General features: G+C 42.6%; 1 protein-coding gene across 1 annotated transcript in view; it reads left to right on the forward strand.

The window, feature by feature from the left end:
• LAMA3 (laminin subunit alpha 3) overlaps nucleotides 1-26,856 on the forward strand; it is a 250,657-nt gene that overhangs the window by 79,328 nt on the left and 144,473 nt on the right. The window contains exons 9-12 of the mRNA XM_077900280.1: nucleotides 5,582-5,672; nucleotides 7,966-8,097; nucleotides 9,447-9,509; nucleotides 14,162-14,296. Coding sequence (XP_077756406.1) covers nucleotides 5,582-5,672; nucleotides 7,966-8,097; nucleotides 9,447-9,509; nucleotides 14,162-14,296 — 421 coding nt within the window. The remainder of the gene's footprint in view (nucleotides 1-5,581; nucleotides 5,673-7,965; nucleotides 8,098-9,446; nucleotides 9,510-14,161; nucleotides 14,297-26,856) is intronic.

The raw sequence follows: 26,856 nt of genomic DNA on the forward strand, positions 1-26,856 counted from the left end.
CTGATCCAAAGGCAGACGCTCAACCATTGAGCCAACCAGGTGCCCCTTGAATATAGGCTTTTTGGTAAAAATTGACAAGCAGATTCTAAAGTTTGTATTTAAATTTATGGTTACATAAATGACCTAGAATATACAAAGCCATTGCAAAGAAGCAGAATAAAGTAAGAAGAGGTATGTTATCTTACTTTTTTTTAAAAAAAGATTTTATTTATTTATTTATTTTAGAGAGAGAAAGAGTGCAAGAGCACCCGGGGAGGGACAGGGGGAGAGAGAGAGAATGTAGAGCCTGACATGGGGCTTGATATTATGATCCTGAGATGATGACCTGAGCAGAAATCAGGAGTTGGAGGCTTAACAGACTCCAGTTTTTATCTACTGTTAAGACTGAGCCACCCAGGTGCCGCTACATTATCTTGCTTTATGACTAAGTATAAAGTTATAGTAATCACAGCAGTGTGATATCAACATAAGGATAGATAAATAGATCAGTGTAACAGAATAGGGAGTACAGAAACAGACCTACACTTATATGGACATTTGGTTTTTGATAAAAATACCAAAGCAGGGGCACTAGTTAAGTATCTGACTTTGGCTCAGGTCATGATCTTGGGGTCCTGTGATAAGAGACCCATGTCAGGCTCCCTGCTCAGTGGGGAGTCTACTTGTCCCCATCCCTCTACCCCTCCCCCCCCACTTGTGCCCTCTCTCTCTCTCTGTGTGTCTCTCAAATGAATGAATAAAATCTTAAAAAAAAAAAAAATACTGAAGCAATCCAGTGCAGGAGAGTAGGAGAGAAATTCCTTTCAACAAATAGTTCTGGAATAATGATATTCTGTGGGAAAAAATAAACTTAAACACTACTTCATATCTTACATAAAAGCAAAATTGATATGGATCAGACTAAAGAAAAGTGAAAGCTGCATTTCTTTAGAGAAAAATATAGGGAATATCTTTGTGATTCAGAACATGAACAAAGTTTTTTAAGTCATAGAAAGCAATAATTATGAAAAATTAACAAATTAGACTTCATCAAAATCGAAAGCTTCTGCTCACAAAAGACACTGTTAAGAAAACAAATAGGCTAGCCACAGATGTGGAGAAAACATTCACAAAATGTAAATCTGACACACGGTTGATATCCAGGCTATGTAAAAAATGTCCACAGCTAAGTAATAAAAAGACAAGTACCCAATAAAATATTTTTGGATTTGGACAAGATTTGGATAGTCACTTCACAAAAGTAGGCATGTGAATGGCCAATACGTGTACAACAAGGGGCTTAATATCATTAGCCATCTAAGAAATGCAAATTAAAATTATAATGACTTACCATCAATCTTGGTGAGAATGTGGAGCAACCAGACCTCTCATGCATTATTGGTATGAATGAAAAAATGGCACAACCACTTTGGGAAAATGTCTGGCAGTTTTTGAAAAGAAAACTAAACAGACACCTACCCCATGACTCACAAATTCCAGTCTTAAGCATTTATCTGTGAGAACTGAAAACATGTTTACAGAAAGCTTATGGCAGGTTTATGCACAATAGCCTCAAACTGGAAATAGCCTAGGTGTCCATTAATAGAATGGATGAGCAAATTGGCATATTTATATGTGGAATACCAATGAGCAATAGTGAACAACAAACTATCGATTCATGCAGTAAAATGCAAGAATTTTAACAATATCATGCTAAATGAAAGAAGATACAGAAAAGAATACGTATAGAATGAGGGCTATTTAAATGAAATTCTGGAGCAAGGAAAATTAATCAGTATTGGGGAAAATCAGAACGATGGTTGACTCTGGGGAGTTGGTGATGGAGCAATTGACTGGAAAGGGGCATGGGGAACTTTCTGAGGTGATGGTAGTGTCCTATGTTGAGACAGGGATTTGAGTTTCACAGATATATTCATCTGTCATAACTCAGTGAATGCACAATTAAGAGTTTTGCACTTGTATGCAAATTTCACACTAAAAGAAACTAAATATTGGACTCCAGTTAATTGTAGAAGAATTCATCGTGGGGCTGCATCCAGATCTATAAAACCCTATTGGAATTTATAAAAGAAGACCTATATAGAGAGGCATAATGTGTTTCCAGACTCAATATATAAGTGCACCATTTCTTCAAAAATATCCTATAACTTCAGTGCAACTGTTACCAGAATTCCTACAAGGTTTTTTTTTAATGAAGATTGGCAGACTGATTCTAAAGTTCTTTTCATTTCTTTTTTCTTTTTTTTTTTTTAAGATTTTATTTATTTACTTATGAGAAACAGAGAGAGAGGTAGAGACACAGGCAGAGGGAGAAGCAGGCTCCATGCTCTCCATCGAGAGATGGGACTCGATCCCGGGTCTCCAGGATCACGCCCTGGGCCGAAGACAGCACTAAACTGCTGAGCCACCCGGGCTGCCCTTAAAGTTCTTATCAATAAAAGAATATGAGAGGACAGACAAAAGATGAATGGTTTGGGGGGAAATTTGTTTTCCAAGATAGCAAAACATTCCTGAGTAGAGAATCTAGAAACACATGCATGTAGATGTTTGCATTTGATTTACAGTAAAATTGGGATTTCTAATGGAAGAGAAAGATGGATGTTACATGATGTTGGGCCAATTGGCTCTTCATTTGGGGGAGAAAAATGTAACCTATCGTATGTCATATACAGAAGGGCACGGGGAGTCTTGACAAGGAAGGGAAGGGGGTTTGCTGCCATGCAGGGTCAGGTGGCTTGGGGAGCTGCTAGGTGATGCTTCAAGGTGAAGTGTGAATTTGCTTGTGGAATACATATGCCCTACAGCAAGTGTGCTGATCAGAAATCCAGCTTAGTGCAGGCTGCTATAAAAGATATATCACGGGGTAGGTGCTTAAACAATAAACGGTTATTCCTCACAGTTCTGGAGGCTGGGAAGTCTAAGATCAAGGTCCTGGCAGATCTACCATATGGTAAGAGCCCACTCACTGGTTAGCAAATAGTTGTCTTCTCATTGTATCCTCACGTGGTGGAGAGAGATCATTTCTCTTCTTTTAAGGACACTAGTCCCATCATCAGGGCTCCATCTTCATGATCTGATTATCTCCCAAAGGCTTCGTCTTCAAACACCATCATATTGGAAATTAGGCTTCAACAACATATGCATTTTGGAGAGGAGGGGACACCAACATCCAGTCCATGGTACCTGCTAACCTGGCTGTCTCCCACCTTGTCTATATAGTGCTGGTAATGGCAGAATGAGAAGTATCCACCATCAGTTCTGGGCCGAGCCTGGAAACGTTCAGGTGGCCAGTCAGACAGCATGTAAGAGAGTCAGGTCATTATCCAGCAAGGCAAGCAGTTGTCAGAGATGGCCGTACTCTCATGTGTTATTGATTTTATTTTTAATTCTTGGGTTTACTATTTTAAGTATTGGTTTGGGGTCTGTGAAGTTCAAATTACAGTGGCCAGTGCCCTAGGATGTGGCATTGGAGGAAAGATCCAAAAACAGCCAGAGAATGAGTCAGGCCATCTGTCTGTGGGAGGGCATTCCAGGCAGAAGGGATGGCTGGGCAAAGGCCCTGAGAGGGAGCCAGGGGCCCATGTAGCTAGAGGGGAGTGAGCAGGAATAGGTCAGAGAAGTCACAGAGGCCAGATCATGTTGGCCCTTGGAAGAAAAATCAGGTAGGGGGCTTCCTGGGAGAGTGTGGCCAATGAATAACCCAAATGCTTGAGGTTCACAGAAGTGGAAGCCAGCAACAGTGTTGTAGATGTGATCAAGGAATTGAGAGGAAAAGGAAGAGATGGGATTTACCAAGATGGAAAAGCATCTTGGAAAAGTTATGCTTGGAGGAATTGGATTACTTTCAATTACCAGAGCCTGCAGTTTCTAGGTGACCTTCTGTAGAAAGCCTCTCTAGCTGGTGTCAAAGGAAGGGGTCAGTGGTGTGTGTTTAAGCTTATCTTCCGCGTAGATTCCATCAGCACCCACCTCACTCTTTGGCTTGAGGTTTTCTTGTGTTAAGTGCCAGGCAAATGCAAATTCAGGCACCCATTCCTCCCAGGGAGGTTGCTTCCCCTGTAGCCCCTACATAGAAATTATGGAACCACCGTTGTCCTCGGGGCTCCATCTGATCTTGGTCCAAGCATGGATAAACTTGTTCCAAGTTTACCCATGGCCATAGCATCCATGGATAAACTGGTGTGTGTTCCCTAGGAAGGTGAGGGTCCTAGGGAATACTCGAGATTTGGAGGTAAACTCCAGACATTATTCCATTTGCACAGTGATATATGGCTCTCTTTTGGTCATTTGTTGCTGTTCTTTGCATCTTAAAAATATAAGTTCTCTGTGGCAGGTGCTTTATTAACCAAAATTTGTGGTAGAAGGGAGAGGCAAGGCTGCCCACTTCAGAGAAATTTCCTTCTTCAATGGGGAAAAATTTGGGAGCCAGGGTTAAAAGAGGTTAACGTGAAAAAAAAAAAAAAAAAAGAGGTTAACGTGATGTCTATCTTAAGTCACAGTGGCAAGCAACAAAGTTGAGAGGTTAATTGACATTCGATCAAAGGGAGGTGGACTACAGCTGTTTCTTATTGCCCGAATGTTTATGCATATGAATGTTAAGTCAGAGAAGTGGCCAGTGTGGTTTTAGACCTCGATGTTAAAGTGAATTCAGGTTTTAGCCCACAGGATAAGGAGTGGTAATGAAAAAAAATCTGTAATTAATAAAATCATCTAAAATGGGGGAGAGGATTCAGAAAAGGGTCTTTGTTCTCCACTGATTCTATGCAGACTTCTTTTGAATTAAAGTGCGTTATACTTATTTTTTTTCTTTTTAACTTCCTATTGCCTCCCTTTTCATTAATGAAAGACCACTGTCCTCCTAATTGTTGCCAAATTAGAGAGCAAGAGGGGCAGGCTTGAGTTAGAGCCATGGTGTGCAGTTCTTGGAAACTGATGATGCACGTTGGGCAATTTGATTTGTGACAATTATAAGGATTAACCATCAAATATAAAAACCTGCCTAGTACTGTACTCTAAAATGAGCTCTGCACATGAGACTCGTGCCTGCATTTTCCATTCACATAACAGAAATGTCTGGAATGTTTTCATGACTAAAGCACAGATAAAATCAGGATGACAAGAGAAGAGGATCTGTATGTGTGATCTCTTCCAAAATCGAAGGAGATAAAAATACACATATGGCCCTTTATTTCCCGGGTTAAACCTAAGAGTAGTTTGTTTTCCACTCACTTCTGGCTGAAGCTAGGAAGAGTGGTGCTCTTGAGTTTTTTTTCTCACTGAAGAGTCAGCAGCTTCATGGATCAAATTCTGTGGTAGAGGGGAAAACTCAGGCTGTCTGGTTCATGGAACGGACTTTCATTTCTTCTTCCACTGGGTGGGGGGTGGGGGGGGTGGAGAATCCAAAGCCACTTGTAAGCCGGTGCCCTGTGATAAATCTTGGAGACTCAAGGTCAAGATCAACACTTATTTTTTTGACTTTGAAATTACAATCGTATATGACAGAATGAGCTCATGGACTAATAGCACAAAGTAATGACTTTTCCAATACTCTTCCTTCTAAGTTTCTTTCCTTTCTTTCTAGCATAACACAGCTGGTATAAACTGTGAAAACTGTGCTAAGGGTTATTACCGCCCTTATGGTGTTCCAGTTGATGCTCCCCACGGCTGCATCCGTAAGTTTCATTTTGACTTGGTGTGTCAGACTGTCTGTACTGTACAGCTTTGGGGTGGCCATTGGGCTAAACTCTGATGCACTGGTAGCTCCCTTCTTTCCCTCTTTCTTCACATTGTTGCTTCTATTCCTTCCAGCTACATAATCTCCCCAAGCTTCAGATTTCTTCACTGATCACAGATCATCACAACAAATATGATAATGAAAAAGTTTGAAATACTGTGAGAGTTATCAAGATGTGACAGGGACACAAAGTGAGCAAATGCTGTTGAGGAAAGTGTGCTGATGGGCTTGCTCAACACAGGGTTGCCACCAACATTCAATTTATAAAAAACACACTATCTGCAAAGCACAATGGAACGAACCATGCCTGCGTATTCCCTAAGATAGAATGACATGCCATTAGAAGCCCTAGGAAGACGCTAAGCCTTGGGCTTGGTCACATACCAGTCCTCTGACAAATGTTAGTTCCTCCATTTTCTGTTGTTTTGACGTGCTTTTGTGATCTCCAGTAATTTCACATTTTTGTCTGTGTTAGCATCAAGACAACAGAGTAGTGATTTCTTTCTTTCTTTATTTAATTTTAAAAAATATATTTTATTTATTTATTCATGAGAGACACAGAGAAAGGTAGAGACATAGGCAGCGGGAGAAGCAGGCTCCCCATGGGGAGCCTGGTGCAGGACTCGATCCTGGGACCACGGGATCACGCCCTCAGCCAAAGGCTGATGCTCAACCACTGAGCCAACCAGGTGCCCCTATGGTAGTGATTTAGCAAGGATTTAATAATGGCCATAATATCTAAAAGAGCTGTGATTTATATGCTATATGCAAGGCATTGTGAAGTAATTTTGCAAATGTGTGATTATCACAACCAATTTAGGACACTGTATTATTATTTTCATGTTTAGATAAGAGGAGACCAAGTATTTAAATATTTTTAGGGCCAGCTGACAAAACTTCTGACTGGTACGGGTCCCCTCTGTGTGATGCCTCTGTGCTGTACCAAACCCATGATACAACAGGATCCCATTGGGTTTTCCCTGGGGAATTACCAGTCACAGGTCAGACTATGGGCTTTGCCCTACATGTGTAATCTGCTCTATGTTCTCTGGCTGTCACCGTTAGAAAACAGTTCAGCCCTGAAGTTGGCCACTGGGCCCGATGTGCCCCCAGATTCATTCATCATATTGTTAACATTTGAGGACATTGAAGTCCAGAGAATGTGTGACTCTGATTTGCCTCTGCCTCTGTATTGGGCATTCGTCCTTGTTCAAGAGTGACCTAATTCTCCCTCTTCCACATCATCCCACGACGTATGTCCATCACTTTTCTTGGGCCAAGAAGAACAAGCCTTAGCAGAGGAGACTAGACAGTGTGAATGCAGACGTACCTTCCCCAGAATCACTGTTCTCAGTGATTCTCGGCTCTCCATCACTGTTCTAGGTTCTTTCTTCATCACCAAAGTGTTCTCACAGTCTTGCAGAAATGTTACAGGCTTAGTATAAAGAATCCACAAGACATACGTCCTAAGCAAGCTAAGCAAAGAATACCAGAAGAAGCCAGCCTGGGACAATGCTTACTGCCCACAGCTTCCTGGCTTCCCAGTTCCCCATGGAACATATACTTAGCTGTGTTATGACAGTATTTTTGCTGTCCAAGGTGAGGACTTCCCAGGTCAAGGGATGCTCCCAAGTGAGGGGTTACCAAGCCTTTTCGATCCCAAGTCTGTCTACTGGAATGAAAACCTAACAGTTGTGTTGGTTGCAAGACTGCCTTCAGTACGTCCTATCACTGGAATCTAACATTTGGTTATGGGCGTGATCTTGCTGTGCTGTCCACAGGTTATATGTCAATGTCTATGCATCCTGTACTTGTGACCACATTGTATCTAGGTAGTGATGACCACCATGTGGACATTCACAGTTGGCTCATGGCTGGGGTGGGGCTGTAGCACATCCTCCCACAGCCCATTTGGAGTCTGTGCAAACCTTGCCTCTGATGCATGAACTGGGCAGCACTCAGTGTAATAAACTGTATTCTTGAGAACTTGAAGAGGCATCAGTGCAGATGCCTCTTCAAGCTTACCTCTGAGGGTCCCTGGGGTTTGGTGAATGCAAACTATTAGCCAAGTATAAAGTGGAAAACAGGCTGTGCCCTTTCAAGAATAAGTAGGGGCCAACAGTAAAGTGGTAGACATTGCTTGAGAAGTCCTTGGGGACAAAGCCACTTTACTGAGTGCCCCGGTGGACTGAGCATTCACCCTGACATCTGAAACCTGGTGTTTCTCATAGCTTGCAGCTGTAACCCTGAGCATGCTGATGACTGTGAGCCAGGCTCGGGACGCTGCACCTGCAAGCCAAATTTCCAAGGAGATAACTGTGAGAAGTGTGCAGTTGGATATTATAACTTCCCATTTTGCCTGAGTAAGTAGCTGCTGCAGGAGGAGAGGCCTCCCTTCTGGGCACATAGCTGATGCATTAACACCTGAAGGCATGGCAGACAGAGATGGAGGCAGCACAGACATGGGGCCATGTAGGTTGTGTTCACATGAAAGTGTTTGCAAGAGTTTAGAGCGCAGAATTTATATGAGTACATTTCATAGTCTTATTCAAGGTTGATGACTAGGTTGGGTTGACCACCCCAGGAGGTCAGAAAGGTCACATACTGGCAATTTTGACTTAACGGTAATCCATGTGTGTGATTTGTCTTCACAAAAGAACTTGGAAGAAGTGTCAAGGGTACCAGATGTCCGTTTGCACACATGTAGTGTGTGTCAGTGTTTTGGGTGGCTGGGGGATGTGTTTCCCCTTTCCCATTCATTGTACTATAGGCCAGGTTATCACCAGCCCCACCACCCTCACTGCAGTGATCTAAGTGAATATCTCAGCATCTCCAAGAGAAAAAATCCCTATCTGGCAGAAACACCATAAAACATGAAGCAGGAGAGTCTGGAATCAGCCCTACAAATTGTAACAAGAGTCATGGTTCTTTTGGTTTGCTAAAGCATAAAAACTCTACTTTTGTGTTAGGACAAAGATGCAGGGCCTTTTGTGTTTCAGCTATCTCCCCAGCCCCCAATTGCTGTACTGGTTCTTGCATTCCCAGCTTTGTAGGGTGGGCAGAGCATAGTGGGCTGTGGGGACATTCAGGTAGGACTCATGTGAATGGGGTGACTTTATATTCTGGCTCACACCTGCTGTCCCAGAGAATCATTAAGCTAGCATCCACTTTCACTGTCCAGTATCTTAGTTTGGAGGATAAATTATATGATCGTCTGATTTTTAAAGAAACCAATTTTTAAGCCCAAACACAGTAACACTGAATTGAGGCTCAGTCAATTTACAAACTGTAATTATTACATACAGCTTGAACAGAAATTGTACTTGCCTTTTTAGTGACAGAAACCTGAAACAATCTTATGGCATAAATCACATTTTAGAGGGAAAAACTTAAGAAAATTTTTTTAAACTGCTCAATTTTATGTTAAAAAAACCAATAAAGATGCTAAAGAAACCAAACTCATTCCTGCTTAGACTGAGACATATATATTCTGAGCACAAAATATCCATATCTGTTCATTTAATATGCAAATCAGAATGTCTAATCGGCCTGGTTTCGGTTGCATGTTCAATATAGCAGTTTTGCCTTTCTCTAAATTAGGCTCCACATGCTACTTTGCACTGAGTTAGAAAGGCTTCTTTCTAGTTCATGCAACTTAATATTTTACTGTCTCCTTAATCTTTCTCTGTATTTTTTTAAATGATTTTTCTAGGAATTCCCATTTTCCCTGTTTCTACTCCAAGTCCAGAAGACCCAGTAGCTGGAGATATAAAAGGTAAGTATCTTCTCTTTTGGTTTAACTTCAATGGAAACATTGTGCTCTGTATTATTTTTCTACTTCCTATATCTGCCACTATGCCCAAGTTCAAGTTCAAGTGGCCCAAGTTCAAGTCCTTACTGGAGCCTGGCAGGTGCCTTGCAGGTGTCTCCTGTCTCAGTTCTTGCCACTCACCATTCTCTATGCTACTCTGTCTTTTGTGCAAATGCTCCCTGACTAAGGAAACTAAACAGCTTGAATTGTATGTCACTTGCTTGTTCAGAAACTTCCAGAGGCAGTCAGTTGCCTACTGTCTTGTTTGGGTTCTATATACAGAGACCCTGAGAAAGGATTTGAGCATAAGCAGTTGATTCTGGAGGTGATCCCAGGAGACATCAGGAAGGGGGTGATTCAGGGAGTGAAGGGAGCTGTTATGAAGATGCATTAGCAAGAAAGGCCCCCCTGTAGCACCTGGAGCTCCATCCCTGTAGACAACTTTAGGAGACAGCATAGAACTTGCTCAGCATTATCCCAGCTGATGGTATAACTTCAGTCACTGGCCACTGATGGAGGGCTTATTCTGGGGCATTAACTCTTTGGCCGAGGAGCTCCCATAGCCAGATGGGTACCCCTGTGCAGACAGTGGCAGAGATATGTAGGGAGCAGCCTTTTGGGTAGAGAGGTGAGTATCGAGGGGGTGTGGGTGCTACACCTACCTCATCACTCATTCTGCAAGTGCTTTATGATCACCAGTTATGTGTACAGCACCATTCTGGCTGCTGGGACTTATAAGTGAACAGAACCGAGAAAAATCCCCAGCTCTCCTAATAGCTTATATTCCAGGGGAGGAAGTCCTATGATAACAAAAATAGTATATAAGCCACTAAACAACTGAAATCTCTAATATCTTAGATTATGATATGCAGGGCTGTGTCCTGCACAAGGATGCTCCTTTTAAGGGGGAGTTTTTCACATTGTAGGCAGAAGCTAACCCGTGTGAGGAGTATTCTAAGTCTTGAGGTTTGATTCTGGAGTTGGCAGCAGTGCCCTTTGTGAGCCCATAATAGCACAGGCAGGGACACACATGCTCAGGGAGGCACACTGCTCCAGCAGAAGGGCACACCACATGTGCACAGCCTATCACTGTGCCCCATCTGGATCATGTTCACCTCACCCAGTGAGCTTGCTTCTCACTCCTCAGGGTGCCAGTAGCAGCCTGACAGTCACATGCTCATCTCATTGGGGGGAGGTAGTGCTAGGGGTGTGTGAGCACATGTTCCCCTCCTCTGGGTGTGTCCAGGGTGTGGGTGGGCAGAAGGGGTCACGAGTCTCTGGAGAGCACTCTTCCACAGAAGATTTCCATTTCAGCAACAATATGGCATCTCAAGAGACGTGCTGGAGAACTGGTGTTTGGCCATGAGTGCTGTGCAGAACATAAGTCTGGGAGAGAGGTGGGGGCATGTGAGGTTTGCAGATTTCAACAGGGTTGTCAGGGGGGACCTCCTGAAGAGATAAGTAAGGACCTGAGGAAGGTGAGGGGTGAGCTCTGCAGGTATCTGGGGACAAGCATTCAGACCCAGGAAAGAGCCAGTGTGAAGTCCTTGGGGTGCATGCTGGGGTGTTCACTGAATAAAAGGGAGACCAGTGTGTGAAAGTGGAGTGAGCACAGGCAAGAGAGGTAAGGAAGGAAAGTGCCGGGGACCAGATGGCAGGGCCCTGTCAGCCACTGCGAAGATTTAACCTTCCATTCTCAATGAGAGGAGCCATGGGCAGTGTGCACAGAGAAAGGACATTGCATAAGGAACTCTGTGGCTACTGTGTTGAAAACCAGTTGGAGGCGGAGAAAAGAGGAAGAATGGAAATGCCCTGAAAAGCTATTGCGATAATCTATGAGGGAGAGAGAGGATGGTGGCTCCGACTCAGGAGGTGGCGGTAGAGGTGACAAAAAGAGGACAGACTGTAGATATAACCTGGAGACAGAACCAACAGGACCTACCAGGGGATGGCTGACCTGAAAGTGGGTAATGAGAAAAAGGCCCCTTCAGTGACTCCAAGGCTTCTGGATGGAGCACACAGAGGGAAGAAATACCATTTGTTGAGATGAGAAAGGCTGCAGAAGACAAGGCAAAGTGCAGGGATGGGGAAGGGGCAGGTGGATGTGGTGATGGGAACTTAGGGACCCTCTCTTCTGGCTGTTCTTTTTTTTTTTCTCTCTATGAGATAAGGATCAAAGTCAGGGCAGAAAGTGAGGTTGGAGAGGAAGCTTTGGGGTTAAAGAGATAGAAGGTATGGAAGAGGCATCCCAGAATTCCAATCTCTCTGGAATCTCCATCCCAGAGAGAATGGACTTGGGGAATGTCATAGGATTTGGGGGCAGCACTGAGAGCTCACCTGAGGCCAGGTAACGGGATCCAAGTTACCTTCCTACTTTCTTTCCGATGTGTGCCCTATGCACACCCTGATCCTCTGATCAAACCACGGTGCTCTATGTTGTTATGTGGAGTATTGTCATTAGCCTTCACCAAGCACTTGGTCACTTGAGGACAGCAGCTATGCCTCTAATTCCTGTAGTATCTATCCTGCCCATAGCCAGCGGTATCCTGTCCACAGTGGCTGCCTGCAAATGTTTCCGTAATGTTTGTTCATTGACTAGAATGGAATTCTGCCTTTGAGACTTGGTTACACCACATCTTGGGCTTTCTTCCACAAGAATGTCTTAGATCTCCCATTTACTGGCTGTGGCCAGGAATCCTTTTGTTATTCAATTTCTTATTGCCCCCAAGTAGATTGGTGGCGACTTCAGGAAAAGAAATTTAATTGAACTTGAAGGGATGTTCAGACTTCTGTTACAAAATATAAGGGAAGCCTTAGAACACCACCTCAAGGAAAAGAAGTTTCAGTGAATGCAGTGAGATCTGTTTGGGGATTTGAATGCATGGATATATCACTTCAATTTGGTCTTTTATTGTTGCATTAGGCCCCACTTTGGGGTCTAGCTCCCAGCAGTGAACATTAGAAGCTGAAACATCTTCGGGCACCTGGGTGGCTTAGCCGGTTGAACATCTGACTCTTGGTTTTAGCTCAGGTCATGATCTCAGGGTTGTGAAATCAAGCCCTGCCTTGGCCTCTCTGCTCAGTGGAGAGTCTCCTCCAATCAATCAATTAAAAAAAAACCCCAAACTAAAAAAAAAAAGAAGCTCAAACATCTCAACTGCCAGAAGATGCAGAACACTGGCTAATACCGAGCACCATCCCACCCCTGAGAATTTTAATTCAGTAAAGCCCATTTGTATTTCATGTTTCCATGTTTTCCAATACACGGGCTGTGCTTTAGAAACCCTTGCTTTTACAAAGTAGAAATTCCTCTGTAGCACCCCAGATACTAAGCTAGCTTTTCAGGATGAAGTCCAGGCTTATATTTTGAACAAGTTTTCCAGATGCTTCTGATGTATGCTCTCTTGTTGAGAACCACTGCTCTCATTACTGGAAATCCCATTTAGTGGTTGGCAAACTTTCCCCCAAACAGTTAGATGGTAAATGTATTTGGATTTGTAGGCAAAGTTCAAATACTCAACTTTGCTGTTGTACCAGGAAAGCAACTATAGACAACATGTGCAGGAAAAAATCTCGGCTGTGTCCGGGTAAAACATTATTTCCTAAAATAGAGTTGGATTTGGTTCTCAGGCTATAGTTTACAGATTGTGGGTTTATATCAGAATTTCTGGGTTTAGGATTCTGTACCTAGGCAATTGTATTTTACCAGGAAATTCCAATGTGCAGCCAAGATAGAGAACCACTTTACCAGAAAGCCCATATGCTCAGTTCCAGACAGGATGACTCGAAGAAAAAAGGTGCAGAGCAGTTTTGCAGATCTGAATGTTTTCAGGTTTTTTCATTGTATTTCATAACCTTGCATATTATCAGGGTTTTCTGGGTCTGAGAGATCATTTATATCCACTTAAGATTTATTTCTAGGACGTCAGTGTATAGTTGACACATCTTCAAGGGCTTCCTTTGAAAATGACAGTGTATGCAAAACATAAACTCTGGCCTATAGGCATGCACACTCTTTTATGCCTCCAAGTTCAAACAAAGAGTAGGGACCAGTGAAACAACAACTGCAGAGATTTTACCTAGAACACTAAAGCAATCTGGGGATGATTCTGTAAAGTTGCCCACATAGCCTGAAGACATGGGTGCCCAGGAGGTTTCTTGACAAATATCACGAAAAAGGTTTGATTCCCCAGGTCACTTTATAATTAGCTACTTGCCTTTGCTGGAGCTTTTAGGTCAGTGTGGTTGGGGCTGGAGGATGGGAACTCAGAGGTGGGGGTGACAGCCGCTGGGGGGGTGCTTTCCTGCCTGTGTCCTTCCCTAGGCGAGGCATATCATCTGCTTGGCAGAGTGGGCCACTCACTGTTGTCATGGAACCCATCAGATAAGGCTTAAAAATGAACAGGCCAATCCTGAAATCTCAGTTTGGAGGTTCCGTTGGATACAAGTAGATGTTTCTTAATGGCATCTCTGACCTTTTCTTCCTATTTGTTTATTTCCCTTTAATGTGTAGTGTTTTAGGTCAAGAATGCCTAGAAACCATAGATAATTCATTATCTATGGTTTCTATGGCAGAACCTTGAGACAAGGCAGGCTCTGAGAGTCTCTTCTTGCAGGGTGCGACTGTAACTGGGAAGGCGTTCTCCCTGAAATATGCGATGCCTATGGAAGGTGCCTTTGCCGCCCTGGGGTCGAGGGCCCTCGGTGTGATGCTTGCCGTGTGGGCTTCTACTCGTTCCCTATTTGCCAAGGTAAGGAGGCAACACATAGCATGGTGATCATCAGGTCCTCGATGTAAATTTCCTCTTGAGGAAACGCAGAGGCACCTGCTGGTACAACTGTGTGGCCTGCAGTTCTGTGAGTGAGCCCCTGACTTATATATGTGTGTTACATGTGACTGTCCCCCTACCTGGGCCATATCACCCCCCTTCTGTCTTTCCCGCTCTACCCTTCCTCCTCCCCCATGGTAAGCACATAGGCTCTGGAGCTGGCTGCCTGGGTGCAAATCCTGACTCTGGAGAGGAGTTGGTGCCTGAGCAGTGTTTAGGGAACTGCCGGGCATTCCTGGGGACAGGGAGCAGGAGGCATGAAACCACAAACTTCTCCCCACTACTTGTTCTGTGTCCTAGGATCTCATCCTAGTAAGAGTCACTGAAGGAGATGGAGGGTGGGAAGAGGAGGTGTCTGACCCAGTCACTAGAGCAAAATAGGAGTGTTGTAAATGTTGGGTGAATGAGAAAATGAATGAATGAAATTGCTCAAGGGCTCCTCTGCTTCCTCTCCATCGCCTGCCTGCTGCTGTTCTTCCCCCAGAAGGGAAAGGGAGGGACGAAAAGAAGAGAGGATTATCAGTGAGGGCTCAAGGCAGGAAATGAACACCACTCCAGGTGTTATAAACAGACAAGGACTTGCTCTAGGTGCTTGGGTGCTCCCCTAAGTTGTGAAGGGCTGGAGCAGCAGGTGCTAGGTGGGGCTTCCAAGGAGGATCCCAATAGAAAGGCTGAGTGTTAAGCTCAGATTTCCATAGTGCAGCCTGAGGACGGAAGGACTGCATCCTGATGCCTCCACAGCCACCTCTTGGTTCCCAGGAAGCTAGATGGGGCTCAGCCGCGGAAATGGTCAATAGGTGTGGGAAGGCAGCTTTCTCCTTACTTCCACCTTTCTAGTCTCACTTGAGTACTTCTTATTTGCAAAAACCAAGTTGGCATCCAGACATCCAGAACCCAGCTCCAGGAGAATCTGGGAAGTGCTGTTTTGAGCTTGCCAGCCCCTGAACACAGATGGAGGCTAGAATCAGTCTTGAGCAATCTCATCTGCCAGGTCAGCCACGCTAGAAAACCATGGAGGTGGGTGCAAGCAGGACCACCCCTCCCCACTTCCAGAGCTGGATGCTAAAGTGGTGAAGGATCAGGTTCGTAGTAGGTATCACTTGGGCCAACCAAGTTGCCTAGCCGCTCTGCTTCTCACTTGCCTCATAATCATGCAGGTTCAAGGTGGCACTGACTGTGAAGCTCTTGGAGGCCTGGGGAGCACTCTCTCACTTGTATGGAAAAAAAAGGCTTCCTTTCCTTCCTGGTCCCCTGGCGTGCCCTGTTCACAGACTCTATCCTTGCCCCCTGCTTTCTCGGCCTTTGCCACTTGGAGCCACAGAAGCTCTCCCTCAACCAGAGGAATTCAGTGCTAGTTGGAATGCCCAATACATTTCCTATAGAATAACAGTATGGGCGATTCTCACGATTGAATTGTGTGAAACATACTAGAGGCAGATTCTGCACAACTGGCTCCACGGTCTGCCGTGGTAACCTCATCCTTGCTCGTGATATTGTTCTATGGAAAGATATCCCAAATCATGAAGTTTTGCATAAAGGTTGGCAATGATTACATTTTTATTTTAAGCTGGAGACCCTGTGTCATGAACCCATGGGAGGGAGAGGGCAGTGGAGACCCTACATTTTAGATGTCCATGAGGGCCCAAGCCCAGAGAAGCTTATGGTACTAGGAGGCAAGATGATGAGCAGTGAAGACAAGGTCCTTTCACCAAAAGCAGAAGGGTTGGGGCCACCAAGTTGTTTATCTCATTCCCCTCCTGTAACAGGTAAGCATTTTCTAGCTGCCCTTTGTTTTGCTGACACTCTCCCAATTATATCTTAGATGTAAGTTGTTTGGAGGCAAGGAGCGGACAGTGTCTCATGTTGATTTTGTAATAATCTGCCGACATTCATATTAGTTCTGTGTCAGCTGCTATGCTCATAATTGGAAGGATCCCAAAGATTTTCTTTGTTTTCTTCCTCCTTACCAGCCACAACTTCAGACTCATTCTGCTAGAATGAATGACAAATATTCCAATCTAGTCATTCCCTTGGGCAAGGCTGTCCGACTGGGCCTTTGTGTTTGTGGATACCAAGGTGAAAAGTAATACAATATTTTAAGAATGCACTTTTCCACATTTCTTCATTACTAGAACTAATTCATTTTAAGGCAGGGAGAAAATACAAAGGTGTATTTAGGACAGAGCAGTGGGAGGTGGGATATCCAGAATGATGGAGTAGGGAGTTCAGTGAGATGCTCTCTCCAACAAAACAAAACTTTAGCTGGTAATAAGTTTTAAATAATCATTTAGAATCTCTGGAAATTGTCCTAAGAGCAAATGAAGAAACATTTATTTAAGAAAATCTAAATATCAGTAAGAACAAGTCTGTGACATTTGGGCTCCATTAGCCCCACCAGCCCAACTCTTTGTTGTAGAATCCCTACCTTGGGCATAGACAGCCGAGAAGATGGGAGTTCTTTTTCTTCTAAATTCCTGTTCTGGGGCTACCTTTTCACCTGAGGATGGACAGGCTGCTGGCATTTCTCATTGCCCCCTGGCCTGGACTGTCAGTGCTCTATTTGAGGCAGGGTGAGCAGAGAGGATCCTATCTTCTCTTTCTCCACCCTGCCCACCTGTATGGTGGAGACTCTACACCAAGCACTGCAGACTGAAAATACAGAGTCTAATCACCCCAATCCCCACTAGCTCATAGGGTGGAGGTCCTAAGCCAGGAGAGGCAAGCTGAAACAACCAGGAGCTACTACTATTCCTATCCCCAGTGCCTGCTTGTAGAGCAGGGCTGTCCTCCAGAAAAAGTGGGTCCTCATCTTCAAGTCTGGTGGTCCAGTGGTTCTGCACAGCCAGAGGACAGGTAGGTCATAATGATAATGATAGAGTTTGGAAGCTCTGTCTGAGGGAATTATTTTAACAGAGGGTGCCAAAGGGTGTTGTAGAAAACAATGTAGATCTTGATGTACAGCAATTACAAGGAGGCTGGTAGCTCTGATACAAACATAATGGCAGAGCAACCAGAAGTTTAATAGAGAGAATCAGAGGAATTTCAACCAAAAGAGCCCTTCTGATATCACAGATAAGTTTGCGGGTTAGAAAGGTTGTGTGCATGTAACTAGATTGCACCTATTCAGGAGGAGTCCAATCAGACAGGGGGAAGACTCAGAAATATCCCCATGTTGTGCACAAATCCATTACCATAGGGTGGTAGCTGCACTGGCAAAAGGGGTTTAAGCACAATCTCTAACCAAACACTGACTGAGCAAGCTGCTCAGACACAGGGTAACTCCAAAGGGGTCAGGCTTGAAAATGATACCATCATCATCGCTGGTTATCTAGAACTGTATGGTGCCCAAGGCTGTGGCCTCTCAACAGCAACCAGAGAGGAAAGATCCAAACCAATAGTCCATGGCTGAATGTAAGTGGGGGGGGGGGGAGTGAATTCTCCAAACTGTGGGAGCAGCCTCCAAGCTAAACACATATGCAATGGGAAAGGATAAAAAATCTGATTGGCCAAGCAGAACCTTCAATCAGGAAGTTGCTTGTACGGACCCAGGGGTGCCACTAAGGTGGCCAGGCCAGAAGATAAACACAAGGGGAAAATCTGAATAGGAACATCAGAGGCTGGATATTGGAGGGGAAGTAGATCTTGCAGAACTAGTTCAGCCACATCATTAAACAGCCAACCAAATAAGCAAATAAAAAACAATCCTGGTGGTAGCCAGAGTTGCTACACTGTGTTACCTAGAATGTCTAGCTTTCAAAAGCAAAAAACAAAAAATGAAATATGCAAAGAATCAGGGAAGTATGACCCATACGCAGGTAAAAAGCAGCCAATAGAAACAGCTTTTGAATGGGCTCAGATGGTGGATTTAGCTGACCAAAATAGCTGTTATAAGTATATGCAAAGAGGTAAAGGAAACCATGCGTGATGAACTAAAGGAAAGGGTAATGATAATGTCTTACCAAATAGAGAATATCAATGAAGAAAGAGAAACTGTTTAAAAGAACCAAATGGAAGTTCTGGAGTTGAAAAGTATAATTGAAATGAAGAATTCACCAGTGGGATTCAATAGTAGATCTGAGCCAGCAGAAGAATCTGCAAACTTGATGACAGATCAATAGAGATTATTCAGTCTGAAAAACAGAGAGAAAAAGGATGAAGATAAATGGACAGAGCCTCAGAGAAACATGGGACACCAAAGTACACTGACATCAATGTAATGGGTGTACTGGAAGGAGAGGAAAGAGGAAGGGCCAGAAAAAATAAAGAAATAATAGTAGGGGCACCTGGGTAGCTCAGTCAGTTAAGCATCTGCCCTTGTCTCAGGTCATGATCTCAGGGTTCTGGGATCAAGCTCCACACTGACCTTGTTATGTGTATATATATATATATATATATATATAATGCAAATATATGTTATATATATAATGCAAATATACTGTCTTTTGTAATACTTACTATTATGGACTGATATATATATATGCTGCATCTTCTTTATCCATTAATCAGACACTTCATAGTTTAAATGTTGAAAGACAAAGAAAAAAGGTCTTGTAAGAGCAAAAGAAAAATGACACAGTCCCTGCCAAGGAATTTCAGTTAGAATGTTAACTGACTTCTCATCTGAAACAACAGAGGCTAGAAGGCAGTGGGACCACACATTTTAAGAACTGAAAGTAAAATTTTTGTCAACCAAAAATTTTATATCCATCAAAATTATCTTTTGATGATTCCCAGATGAACAAAAAGAGAATTTGAAGCTGGCATACCTGCCTTACAAGAAATACTAAAGGAAGTTCTTCAAGGCTGAAAGCAGGTGACACCAGACAGTAGTTGGAATCCACCTGCAAAATATAGATGTTGGTGAAGGAATTAGGTAGGTGTATTGGTCAGCTTGAACTTCCATAACAGGATAATACAGACTGTGTGGCCCAAATGACAGGAGTTCATTTTCTCATGGTTCCAGAGACTAGAATTCTAAGATCGGGGTGCTAGAAGATTGATTGTACTCCCTTCCTGGCTTGCAGACAGCTGCCTTCTCCTTGTATTCTCAGATGGCCTTTCCTGTATGTATGGGTTGAAAGAATGAGAGAGAGAGATCTCTGATATTTCTGCCCTTTCTAAAAGGCAGTCTGGTAGGAATCAGGCTCCACCCTTATAATCTCATTTAACCTCAATTACCCCCTTAAAGGTCCTATATCCAATTACAATCACATTAGAGGTTAACATATGAATTTGAGGGGCACGTAATTCAGTCCATAATAATAAGTATTACAAAAGATAATATATTTGCATTTTTAATCCTTTCTTGTCCTGATTGATTTTAAAAGAAGTTGCACAAGACTGAACACATACACACACACACACTCATATGTATGTATGTTGGGGGGCCTATAACATACATAGCAATATATACATGCCTGTGTCATACATAAATGTAATATATTTAACAATAATAGTGCAAAGGAGATGGGTGAGAACAAAGCTATGAATTAGAATAAGGAAGTGACATCAAATCTATGGCAAGAAATGAAGAGAGCCAGAAAAGATAAATAAGGAAGTTTATTAAGATACTCTATACATTATATGTTCCCTCTTTTCTTCTATTGGCCTCTTTAGAAGATACAGATTATATAAATAATTTTAACAATATATTGTTGGGTTTTGACATTTGGACATAATATGTATAGCAGTAATAGCACAAAAACAGAGAAAGAATGGAGTTACATGGAGTTCCATGTCACTGGAACTAAGTTAATATGAATCTGAAGTAGATTCTGGTAAGATGTATTTTGTAATTTCTAGAGCAACTAGTAAGACAATAACAAAATAATTAAAAAGTTGTTAAAGGAAGTAAAATGCTACACTGGAAAATATCCATTGAATGCAAAAGAAAGCAATAAAAGGGGAACAAAAAAACAAAAAGACATTAGACATGTAGAAAAATGCAAAATGGCAGAAGTAAACCCAACTGTATCATTAACATTAAATATGAGTGGATTCTACTCATACCATCTACAGATATTAACCCCAATGGATCAACAGCCTAAATGTAAGAGCTTAGCCTATAAAACTCCTAGAAGAAAGCATAGATATAAATATTTGTGAGCTTAGGTCAGTCAATAATTTTTTAGATTTGACACCAAAAGCACAGGCAACAGAAGAAAAAACAGATACTGGACTTTAAAAACCTTTGTGTTTCAAAGGACACTATCAAGAAGGTGAAAAGACAACCCGTTGAATGAAGGAGAGTATTTGCAAATCATGTGTCTGATAAGACACAGATATATAGTATCAAGAATATCTAAAGAGGGATGCCTAGGTGGCTCAGTGGTTGAGCATCTGCCTTTGCTCAGGGCTTGATCCCAGGTCCAGGGATTGAGTCCCACATCAGGCTCCCTGTGAGGAGCCTGCTTCTCCCTCTATGTCTCTGCCTCCCTCTCTGTGTCTCTCATGAATAAATAAATAAAATCTTAAAAAAAAAGAATATCTAAAATGCTCTTACAACACTCTAATTAAAAGACAACTTAATAAAAAAAATGGACAAAGAATTTGAATAAATAGTTCTACAATGGACCAATAAGCACATGAAAAGATGTTCCATATCATTAGTAATTAGGTAAGTGCAAATTAAAAGCACAATGAAATATCATTTTCTATCCCTATAAAGGCAGGCAGGAACAGAAGTTGGCAAGGATATGGAGAAATGTGAGCCCTCATAAATGGCTCGTGGGAATGCACAATGACATAGCCAATTGGCAAACAGTTTTGCTGTTCCTCAAAATGTTAAACCTAGGGTTACCATATGATCCAGGAAATCTACTCGTAGTTATACAGCCAAGGATAATGAAAACATGCAACCACACAGTAGCTTGTACACCAATGTCCATAGCAGCATTAGTCAGAGTAGCCAAGAAAGGGAAATGACCTGCATGTTTATGAGCTGATGAATGGATAAATAAAATATAGTCTCTTTATATTATGGCATATTATTGGGAAAAAGTAAAATACAGACACATGCTACAACTTGGATGAACCCTGAAAACATGATGCTAAGTGAAAGAAGCCACATATTGTGTGATTCCATTTATATGAACTGTCAAGAACAGACAAATTCATAGAGACAGGAAGTTGATTAGTGGTTGCTTAGGGTTGGCATGGAGGTGGGTGAGGTTGGCGGAGACAGAGCAATGGAGATTGACTGCTAACGAGGATGGGGTTTCTTTTGGGGGGACAAAAATGGTTCTAAAATTAGATTGTGCCGAGGGTTGCACAACCTTGTGAATACATTAAAAAGCATTGTACATATTATATGGATGAGTTATATAGTATATGAATTATATCTCAGTAAACCTGTGTTTCAAAAAGATAAGGAGGGAGTTGGAATCCAACACATGAAAGCAGGATATTTTCCCTCCAGATGCACTTCAGCCTTATTGCTCTGTAAATTTGCACCCATCTCTCCTGGTATCTTATTTACAACAGTGATAAAACAATATGCATTAGAATTTTGGAGTTACAAGAAATTGAAATTACTTATTTTACTGCAACTCATCTGAGATCCAGGGGAAGCTAGGTAGTTGCAGAGTGATGAGTAATATCCTGTCTCTTGACCTCCACCCTGGTGTACCTTCAGGAATTATATTCTCCTTCATATCTGCAGCACCTAGAGGTGCCAGGACCTCAAAAAGCGCGAGCACTGTGCTTCCCAGACTGCAATTTTCACACTGCAGGTCACCATCCTCTAGTGCATGGAGAAATCAATTCAGTGAGTTTGGACCAGCATTAAAATGAAATAGAATAGAAACTCTGCATTATAAGCAGCAATAGAAAGAAATGTTTTGCAAAGTTATTGTTGTTCATAGTTATATATTAATAAATATCCTTGTTTCCGCATTTTTATCTGTCAATCTGGGTGTGTGTGTGTGCGTGTATGGTGTGTTTATTGAGTTACAGTGTAAAATTTATATGTTACTGTGGATGTAGCTAAAAAAATTTGAAAGCTACTGTGTTAAGTAATCCTGGAGGATTTTGTCTTTGATTCTGAGAAGTTGGTCACTTTGCTTTCATTCTACTCTTTGGCTTTGTGGCTTCAGATTCTCAGATAGTTACTGTCTGAAATTATGGCGTATTTGGGCGAATTTAGGATCTCTCTTTCACCTTAAAAGCATTACTCAGTAGATTGCAGCAGTTATCTGATAAATCGATTTCACCTGTGCCAGTGTACATTGCATAATTCGTTCCTAAATCTGTTTGGGATGCAAGAGACCAGTCTGTCTTACCTTTTTACACATTGTCTATAGGACAGGTAAGGTCCAAAGGGCATGAAGAACTCATCCAAGATGCACATCTTGTTTCCTCTTTATTTTTTTTTTTAAATATTTTTTTTTAATTTTTATTTATTTATGATAGTCACAGAGAGAGAGAGAGAGAGAGAGAGAGAGAGAGAGAGAGAGAGGCAGAGACACAGGCAGAGGGAGAAGCAGGCTCCATGCACTGGGAGCCCAACGTGGGATTCGATCCTGGGTCTCCAGGATCACGCCCTGGGCCAAAGGCAGGCGCTAAACCGCTGCGCCACCCAGGGATCCCTTGTTTCCTCTTTAATCCATAGTCTTGCCTGAAACCCAGCAAGCAGAAAGGAGGGTATAAATAAAAATATCCTGGGATTTGACCTTAAACTGGGTTTTGACTTAATGATTGTTCTCTTACCTAAGAGAGTGCCGAAGAGCCCAATAACTTACTAGCATGTTCATCTAGGTGCAGGGGGATAATCACCAGCCCTGAATGAAGTTGAAAGGATCCAAGGGATTCAGTTACAGCAGGAGCTATGCTTTTTTAATACCCCAATTATATGACATTCAGTTGCACCTTCATGTAGCTTAATTTACCATAGTTTTTTAAAAGGGACTCCATGGTTCACATACTGCTTATAGGAACTGTGATTATTTTTAAAGCTCTGCCTGTTTAAACATAGATTTCTATAATAAACCTCAAACTCTGGTCATTTTTTTCCACTTAAAAAGTGACTGTTTTTAAACATATTCTATCATTCTTTCAACTGTAGTACAATATTATTCCATCTAGATGGAATTTGGTTATCTGGCTCATGTATCTGGAGCAAAAGTGGGAACCAAGCAGTGAGACCCCTCAACCCCTATTGCCTCTGTAAAGTGAAAAAGCATGCTTCCAAAGACATGCGCTAAAATTCATGCATTAACTGCTAGAAGAATCCCATAGATCCTGTCTTGCTTATGCCTCATTAAAAAAAAATAATTATGCTAAGTTTGGTTGTTTTCTAAGCCACACTCATGGTGAATTAGAAACATACAATTAGAAGAGATGGAAATATTGCCAAGGCAACACATTGACAGTAAGGGAGGAAACAGAAAAACAGACGAGAAACTGAGGAAGTATAGTAGCTTGGCACCATTTGACGAAGAGCAAATAATCCTCCTCAACTCAGGAGGTCCTGAGGATGTCACTGTTAGAATAAGGAAATGAGTACCATAGTAATGGCTCTGGATCATGATGTAGTGGTGAAATTACATCTGAATAGCTATTTCAGGAGGAAGGAACATATATAATACATTTTAGTAAGAGTGCTACTTAGTTTTAAAATGAAAAGATTTTGGTGATTAAGGAGTCAATTTTGACTCTATAGTTTCATGTGACAGAAAACTTAACCTAAACTGGCTTAAGGCAAAAAGACTTTATTGGCTGTAATTGAATAGTTCAGGCATATTTGGTTTCAGGAACAGATTAATCCAGGGGCTCAAAAGACGTCGGCAAGTCTGTTTTTCTCCATCTTGCAAATCTATCTTGTAGATTGGCTTCATTTTTAGGTCTCAGGTGGTAGTAAGGCGGTAGCTGACACTTCTTTTTTTTTTTTTTTTTTTTTTTGGTAGCTGACACTTCTTAGACATATGTTGCTATGGACTGAATTGTATCCCTCCCAAATTCATGTGTTGAAGCCCTAACCTCCAAGGTGACTGGCTACATTTGGAGTAAGGAAGTAATTAAGGTTAAATGAGGTCAAGGTTGGAACATTGATCTGATAGGATTAATGTTCTAAGAAGAGACACCAATGAACCTTTACATACATTCTCTCTGCCATATGAGGGCACAGGAAGAAGGCTGCTGTCCGAAAACCAGGAAGAGTCCCTAGGAACCGATTCTGCTGACACCTTGATCTTAGACTTCCCAACCTCTAGAACAGTGAGAAAATAAATGTCTGTTGTTCAAGCCACCCAATCTATGATATTGTTACGGCAACTGGAGCCGACTAAGACATTCATCCTTTCAGGTTCAAGTCTAGGGAAAAGAGCATGCTTTCCTCCAGGTCAAGGCTGGTTCTGATTGGATCATGTGTCCATTCCTGAACCAACTCCATGGCTGTGGAATTCTGTGTCCTGACTGGCCAAGCCTGAGTCTCCCCACATCCAGGGAACTACAGTGAAGACCATTGTCTGAACAGCATGGGTGGAGTAAGGGCTAGACCTACTCCCTACCCCCACCCCCACCCCACCACTGCAACATCAGGATGCCATAACCAAAGCAGGGTGGCAAAACTGTGAGTCGGTAAAATTGTCAGCTCTCTGAGAAAACCTAGTTCCCCAAAGAGACTAGTCCCATAAGAGATTAGAAAACCTCTGAGGTTTAACTGTAGCATTTTTCCCTCCAAGAAGATGACACCTGACATGAAAACTCTTTAATCAGCTATTGAACATAATGCAACATCCTTGTGTTAAGTGATAGAGTCTGGATTTTTAAAAAATATTCTATCTTCTTGTTTATATTTTTGGTACGGTTGGTTTAGAGCTCTGTTTCCAAAGGTCTATCAAAGTCATCTTAGCTTACTGGCCAAAAGGCAGGCCATGGAAACAGGAGACTGAGAAGGTGTGCCGAGGGCTGCAGAGAGGGACAGAGGGTGGGTGGGGGGGAGCAGCAGGTGCTCCCTGGCTTCCCACGTGAATGTATGTTCAAGCCTCTGCTGGGTTCTGTCTGTGGTTCAAAGTCATGGCTCAAGTGGAGAGAAAGGCTCACGCAATGAGGCAGAGGAGTATGTACATTGTGTATTCTAGTCCCATTCCAGTGAGGGAGGAAGCATGGTTCAGGCTTTGGAACTGGAACAGGGTGGTGTAGGGGGAGCAATCTCTTTAAGCCCTGTCTCGGTGGACCTTGCCAGACAGAGTACATCCAGCCTCAGAGGAGCCTACCACCACCACTCTTTTTCAAGTTTTGCAGGAAATGCACCATCCACCATATTCCTGGCATGATGTAGGCATGCATCTTGAAGCTTGTGGTTCCATTTGGACCACTAGGTTCTGGAAGAATGATGTCTCTCCTCTTGCTCTATCCTTTTTCTAACAGCTTTTGTGTTCTTTTTAAAATTTTCCCTTGGGGGCGGTTTTGAGGCTAGTGGCTGAAGCTCAGACTCACTAAACTGATTGCTTGGCCACTGAACTTTAGAGTAAAATCAACATGACCCCAAATGCTACACCGGATGGTCCAGTATATTCTAGCCAAAAAAATGTTCTTATGGCTTTGCTCTATATTATTTCAAAGATTTTTAAAAAATCTTCTTGAGAAGGAACTCTAAAATCCTTCTAAGTTCTTGCCAGTTGTGGTTCTGCATTCATGTTTTGCATTAATTTAATTTGTTCCAGACTTGCCTAAGTACAATGCTGTATTCTTCTCATTTTAATTCTGACTCACACAAGTGCCCTGCAGTTTTTTCATAGGTGAAAGTCAAATCATAGATAGGAGACCACCCTGGATAACTGTCTTTACATGTTTAAAACTTGTGTTTACATTGATGTCTGGTCACCTCTTTATCTTCAACTACAGCAACTACTGTAATTCTCTCAGTGAATGTGGTCATTTGAGGGGTTTACTCCCCACTTTTCCTCCTCCCAATACCCCTCCCCCCTTTTCCTCCCATCCTATTCCTTATTCCTGCTTTCCTCTCTTTCATGTTTCTCCTTCTTCCTCTCCCTTCCTTTCCTGGTACAGTTTGCTGGGCAGCAACTAGGCAGCACTTAGAATAGAGCCTAGGAGGATGTGGGCTGTGGAAACAAGTGGTCCTCCCATGACTAGGAACCAAAGAGGCGCCGAGTGCAGCTGACCCCAAACCTCAACCACACGGACCTGACCCATGGCCAGGAAATGTCCCCATTGGGGTTTGCTGTAGTCCTTGGGAGGTGGTGGCAGGTCTTTCCTTAGAAAACTCCCCTAAATAGGTTGCCAGTACAAGATTAACCTCCTTCTACCTGTCAGCATAGTCCCATGAATCAGACAAAACTAGCCAAGAGAAGAGGCCATGTGGCTCCAGCTAATGGTGGTTGGCACTGCAGGGCAGGTTTAGGGCTGGGGACACTCCCAGGAGACCCTGCCCCACTCTTCTAGGAGGGGAAAAAAAAACCCCTAGGGCTGAGCATGGGTGAGACTGGGTCTTGAACTGACCCTTCACTTCGTAATTCAATTTT

Source organism: Canis aureus, chromosome 6 (assembly GCF_053574225.1).
Source record: "Canis aureus isolate CA01 chromosome 6, VMU_Caureus_v.1.0, whole genome shotgun sequence".
Taxonomy (NCBI): Eukaryota; Metazoa; Chordata; class Mammalia; order Carnivora; family Canidae; genus Canis; species Canis aureus.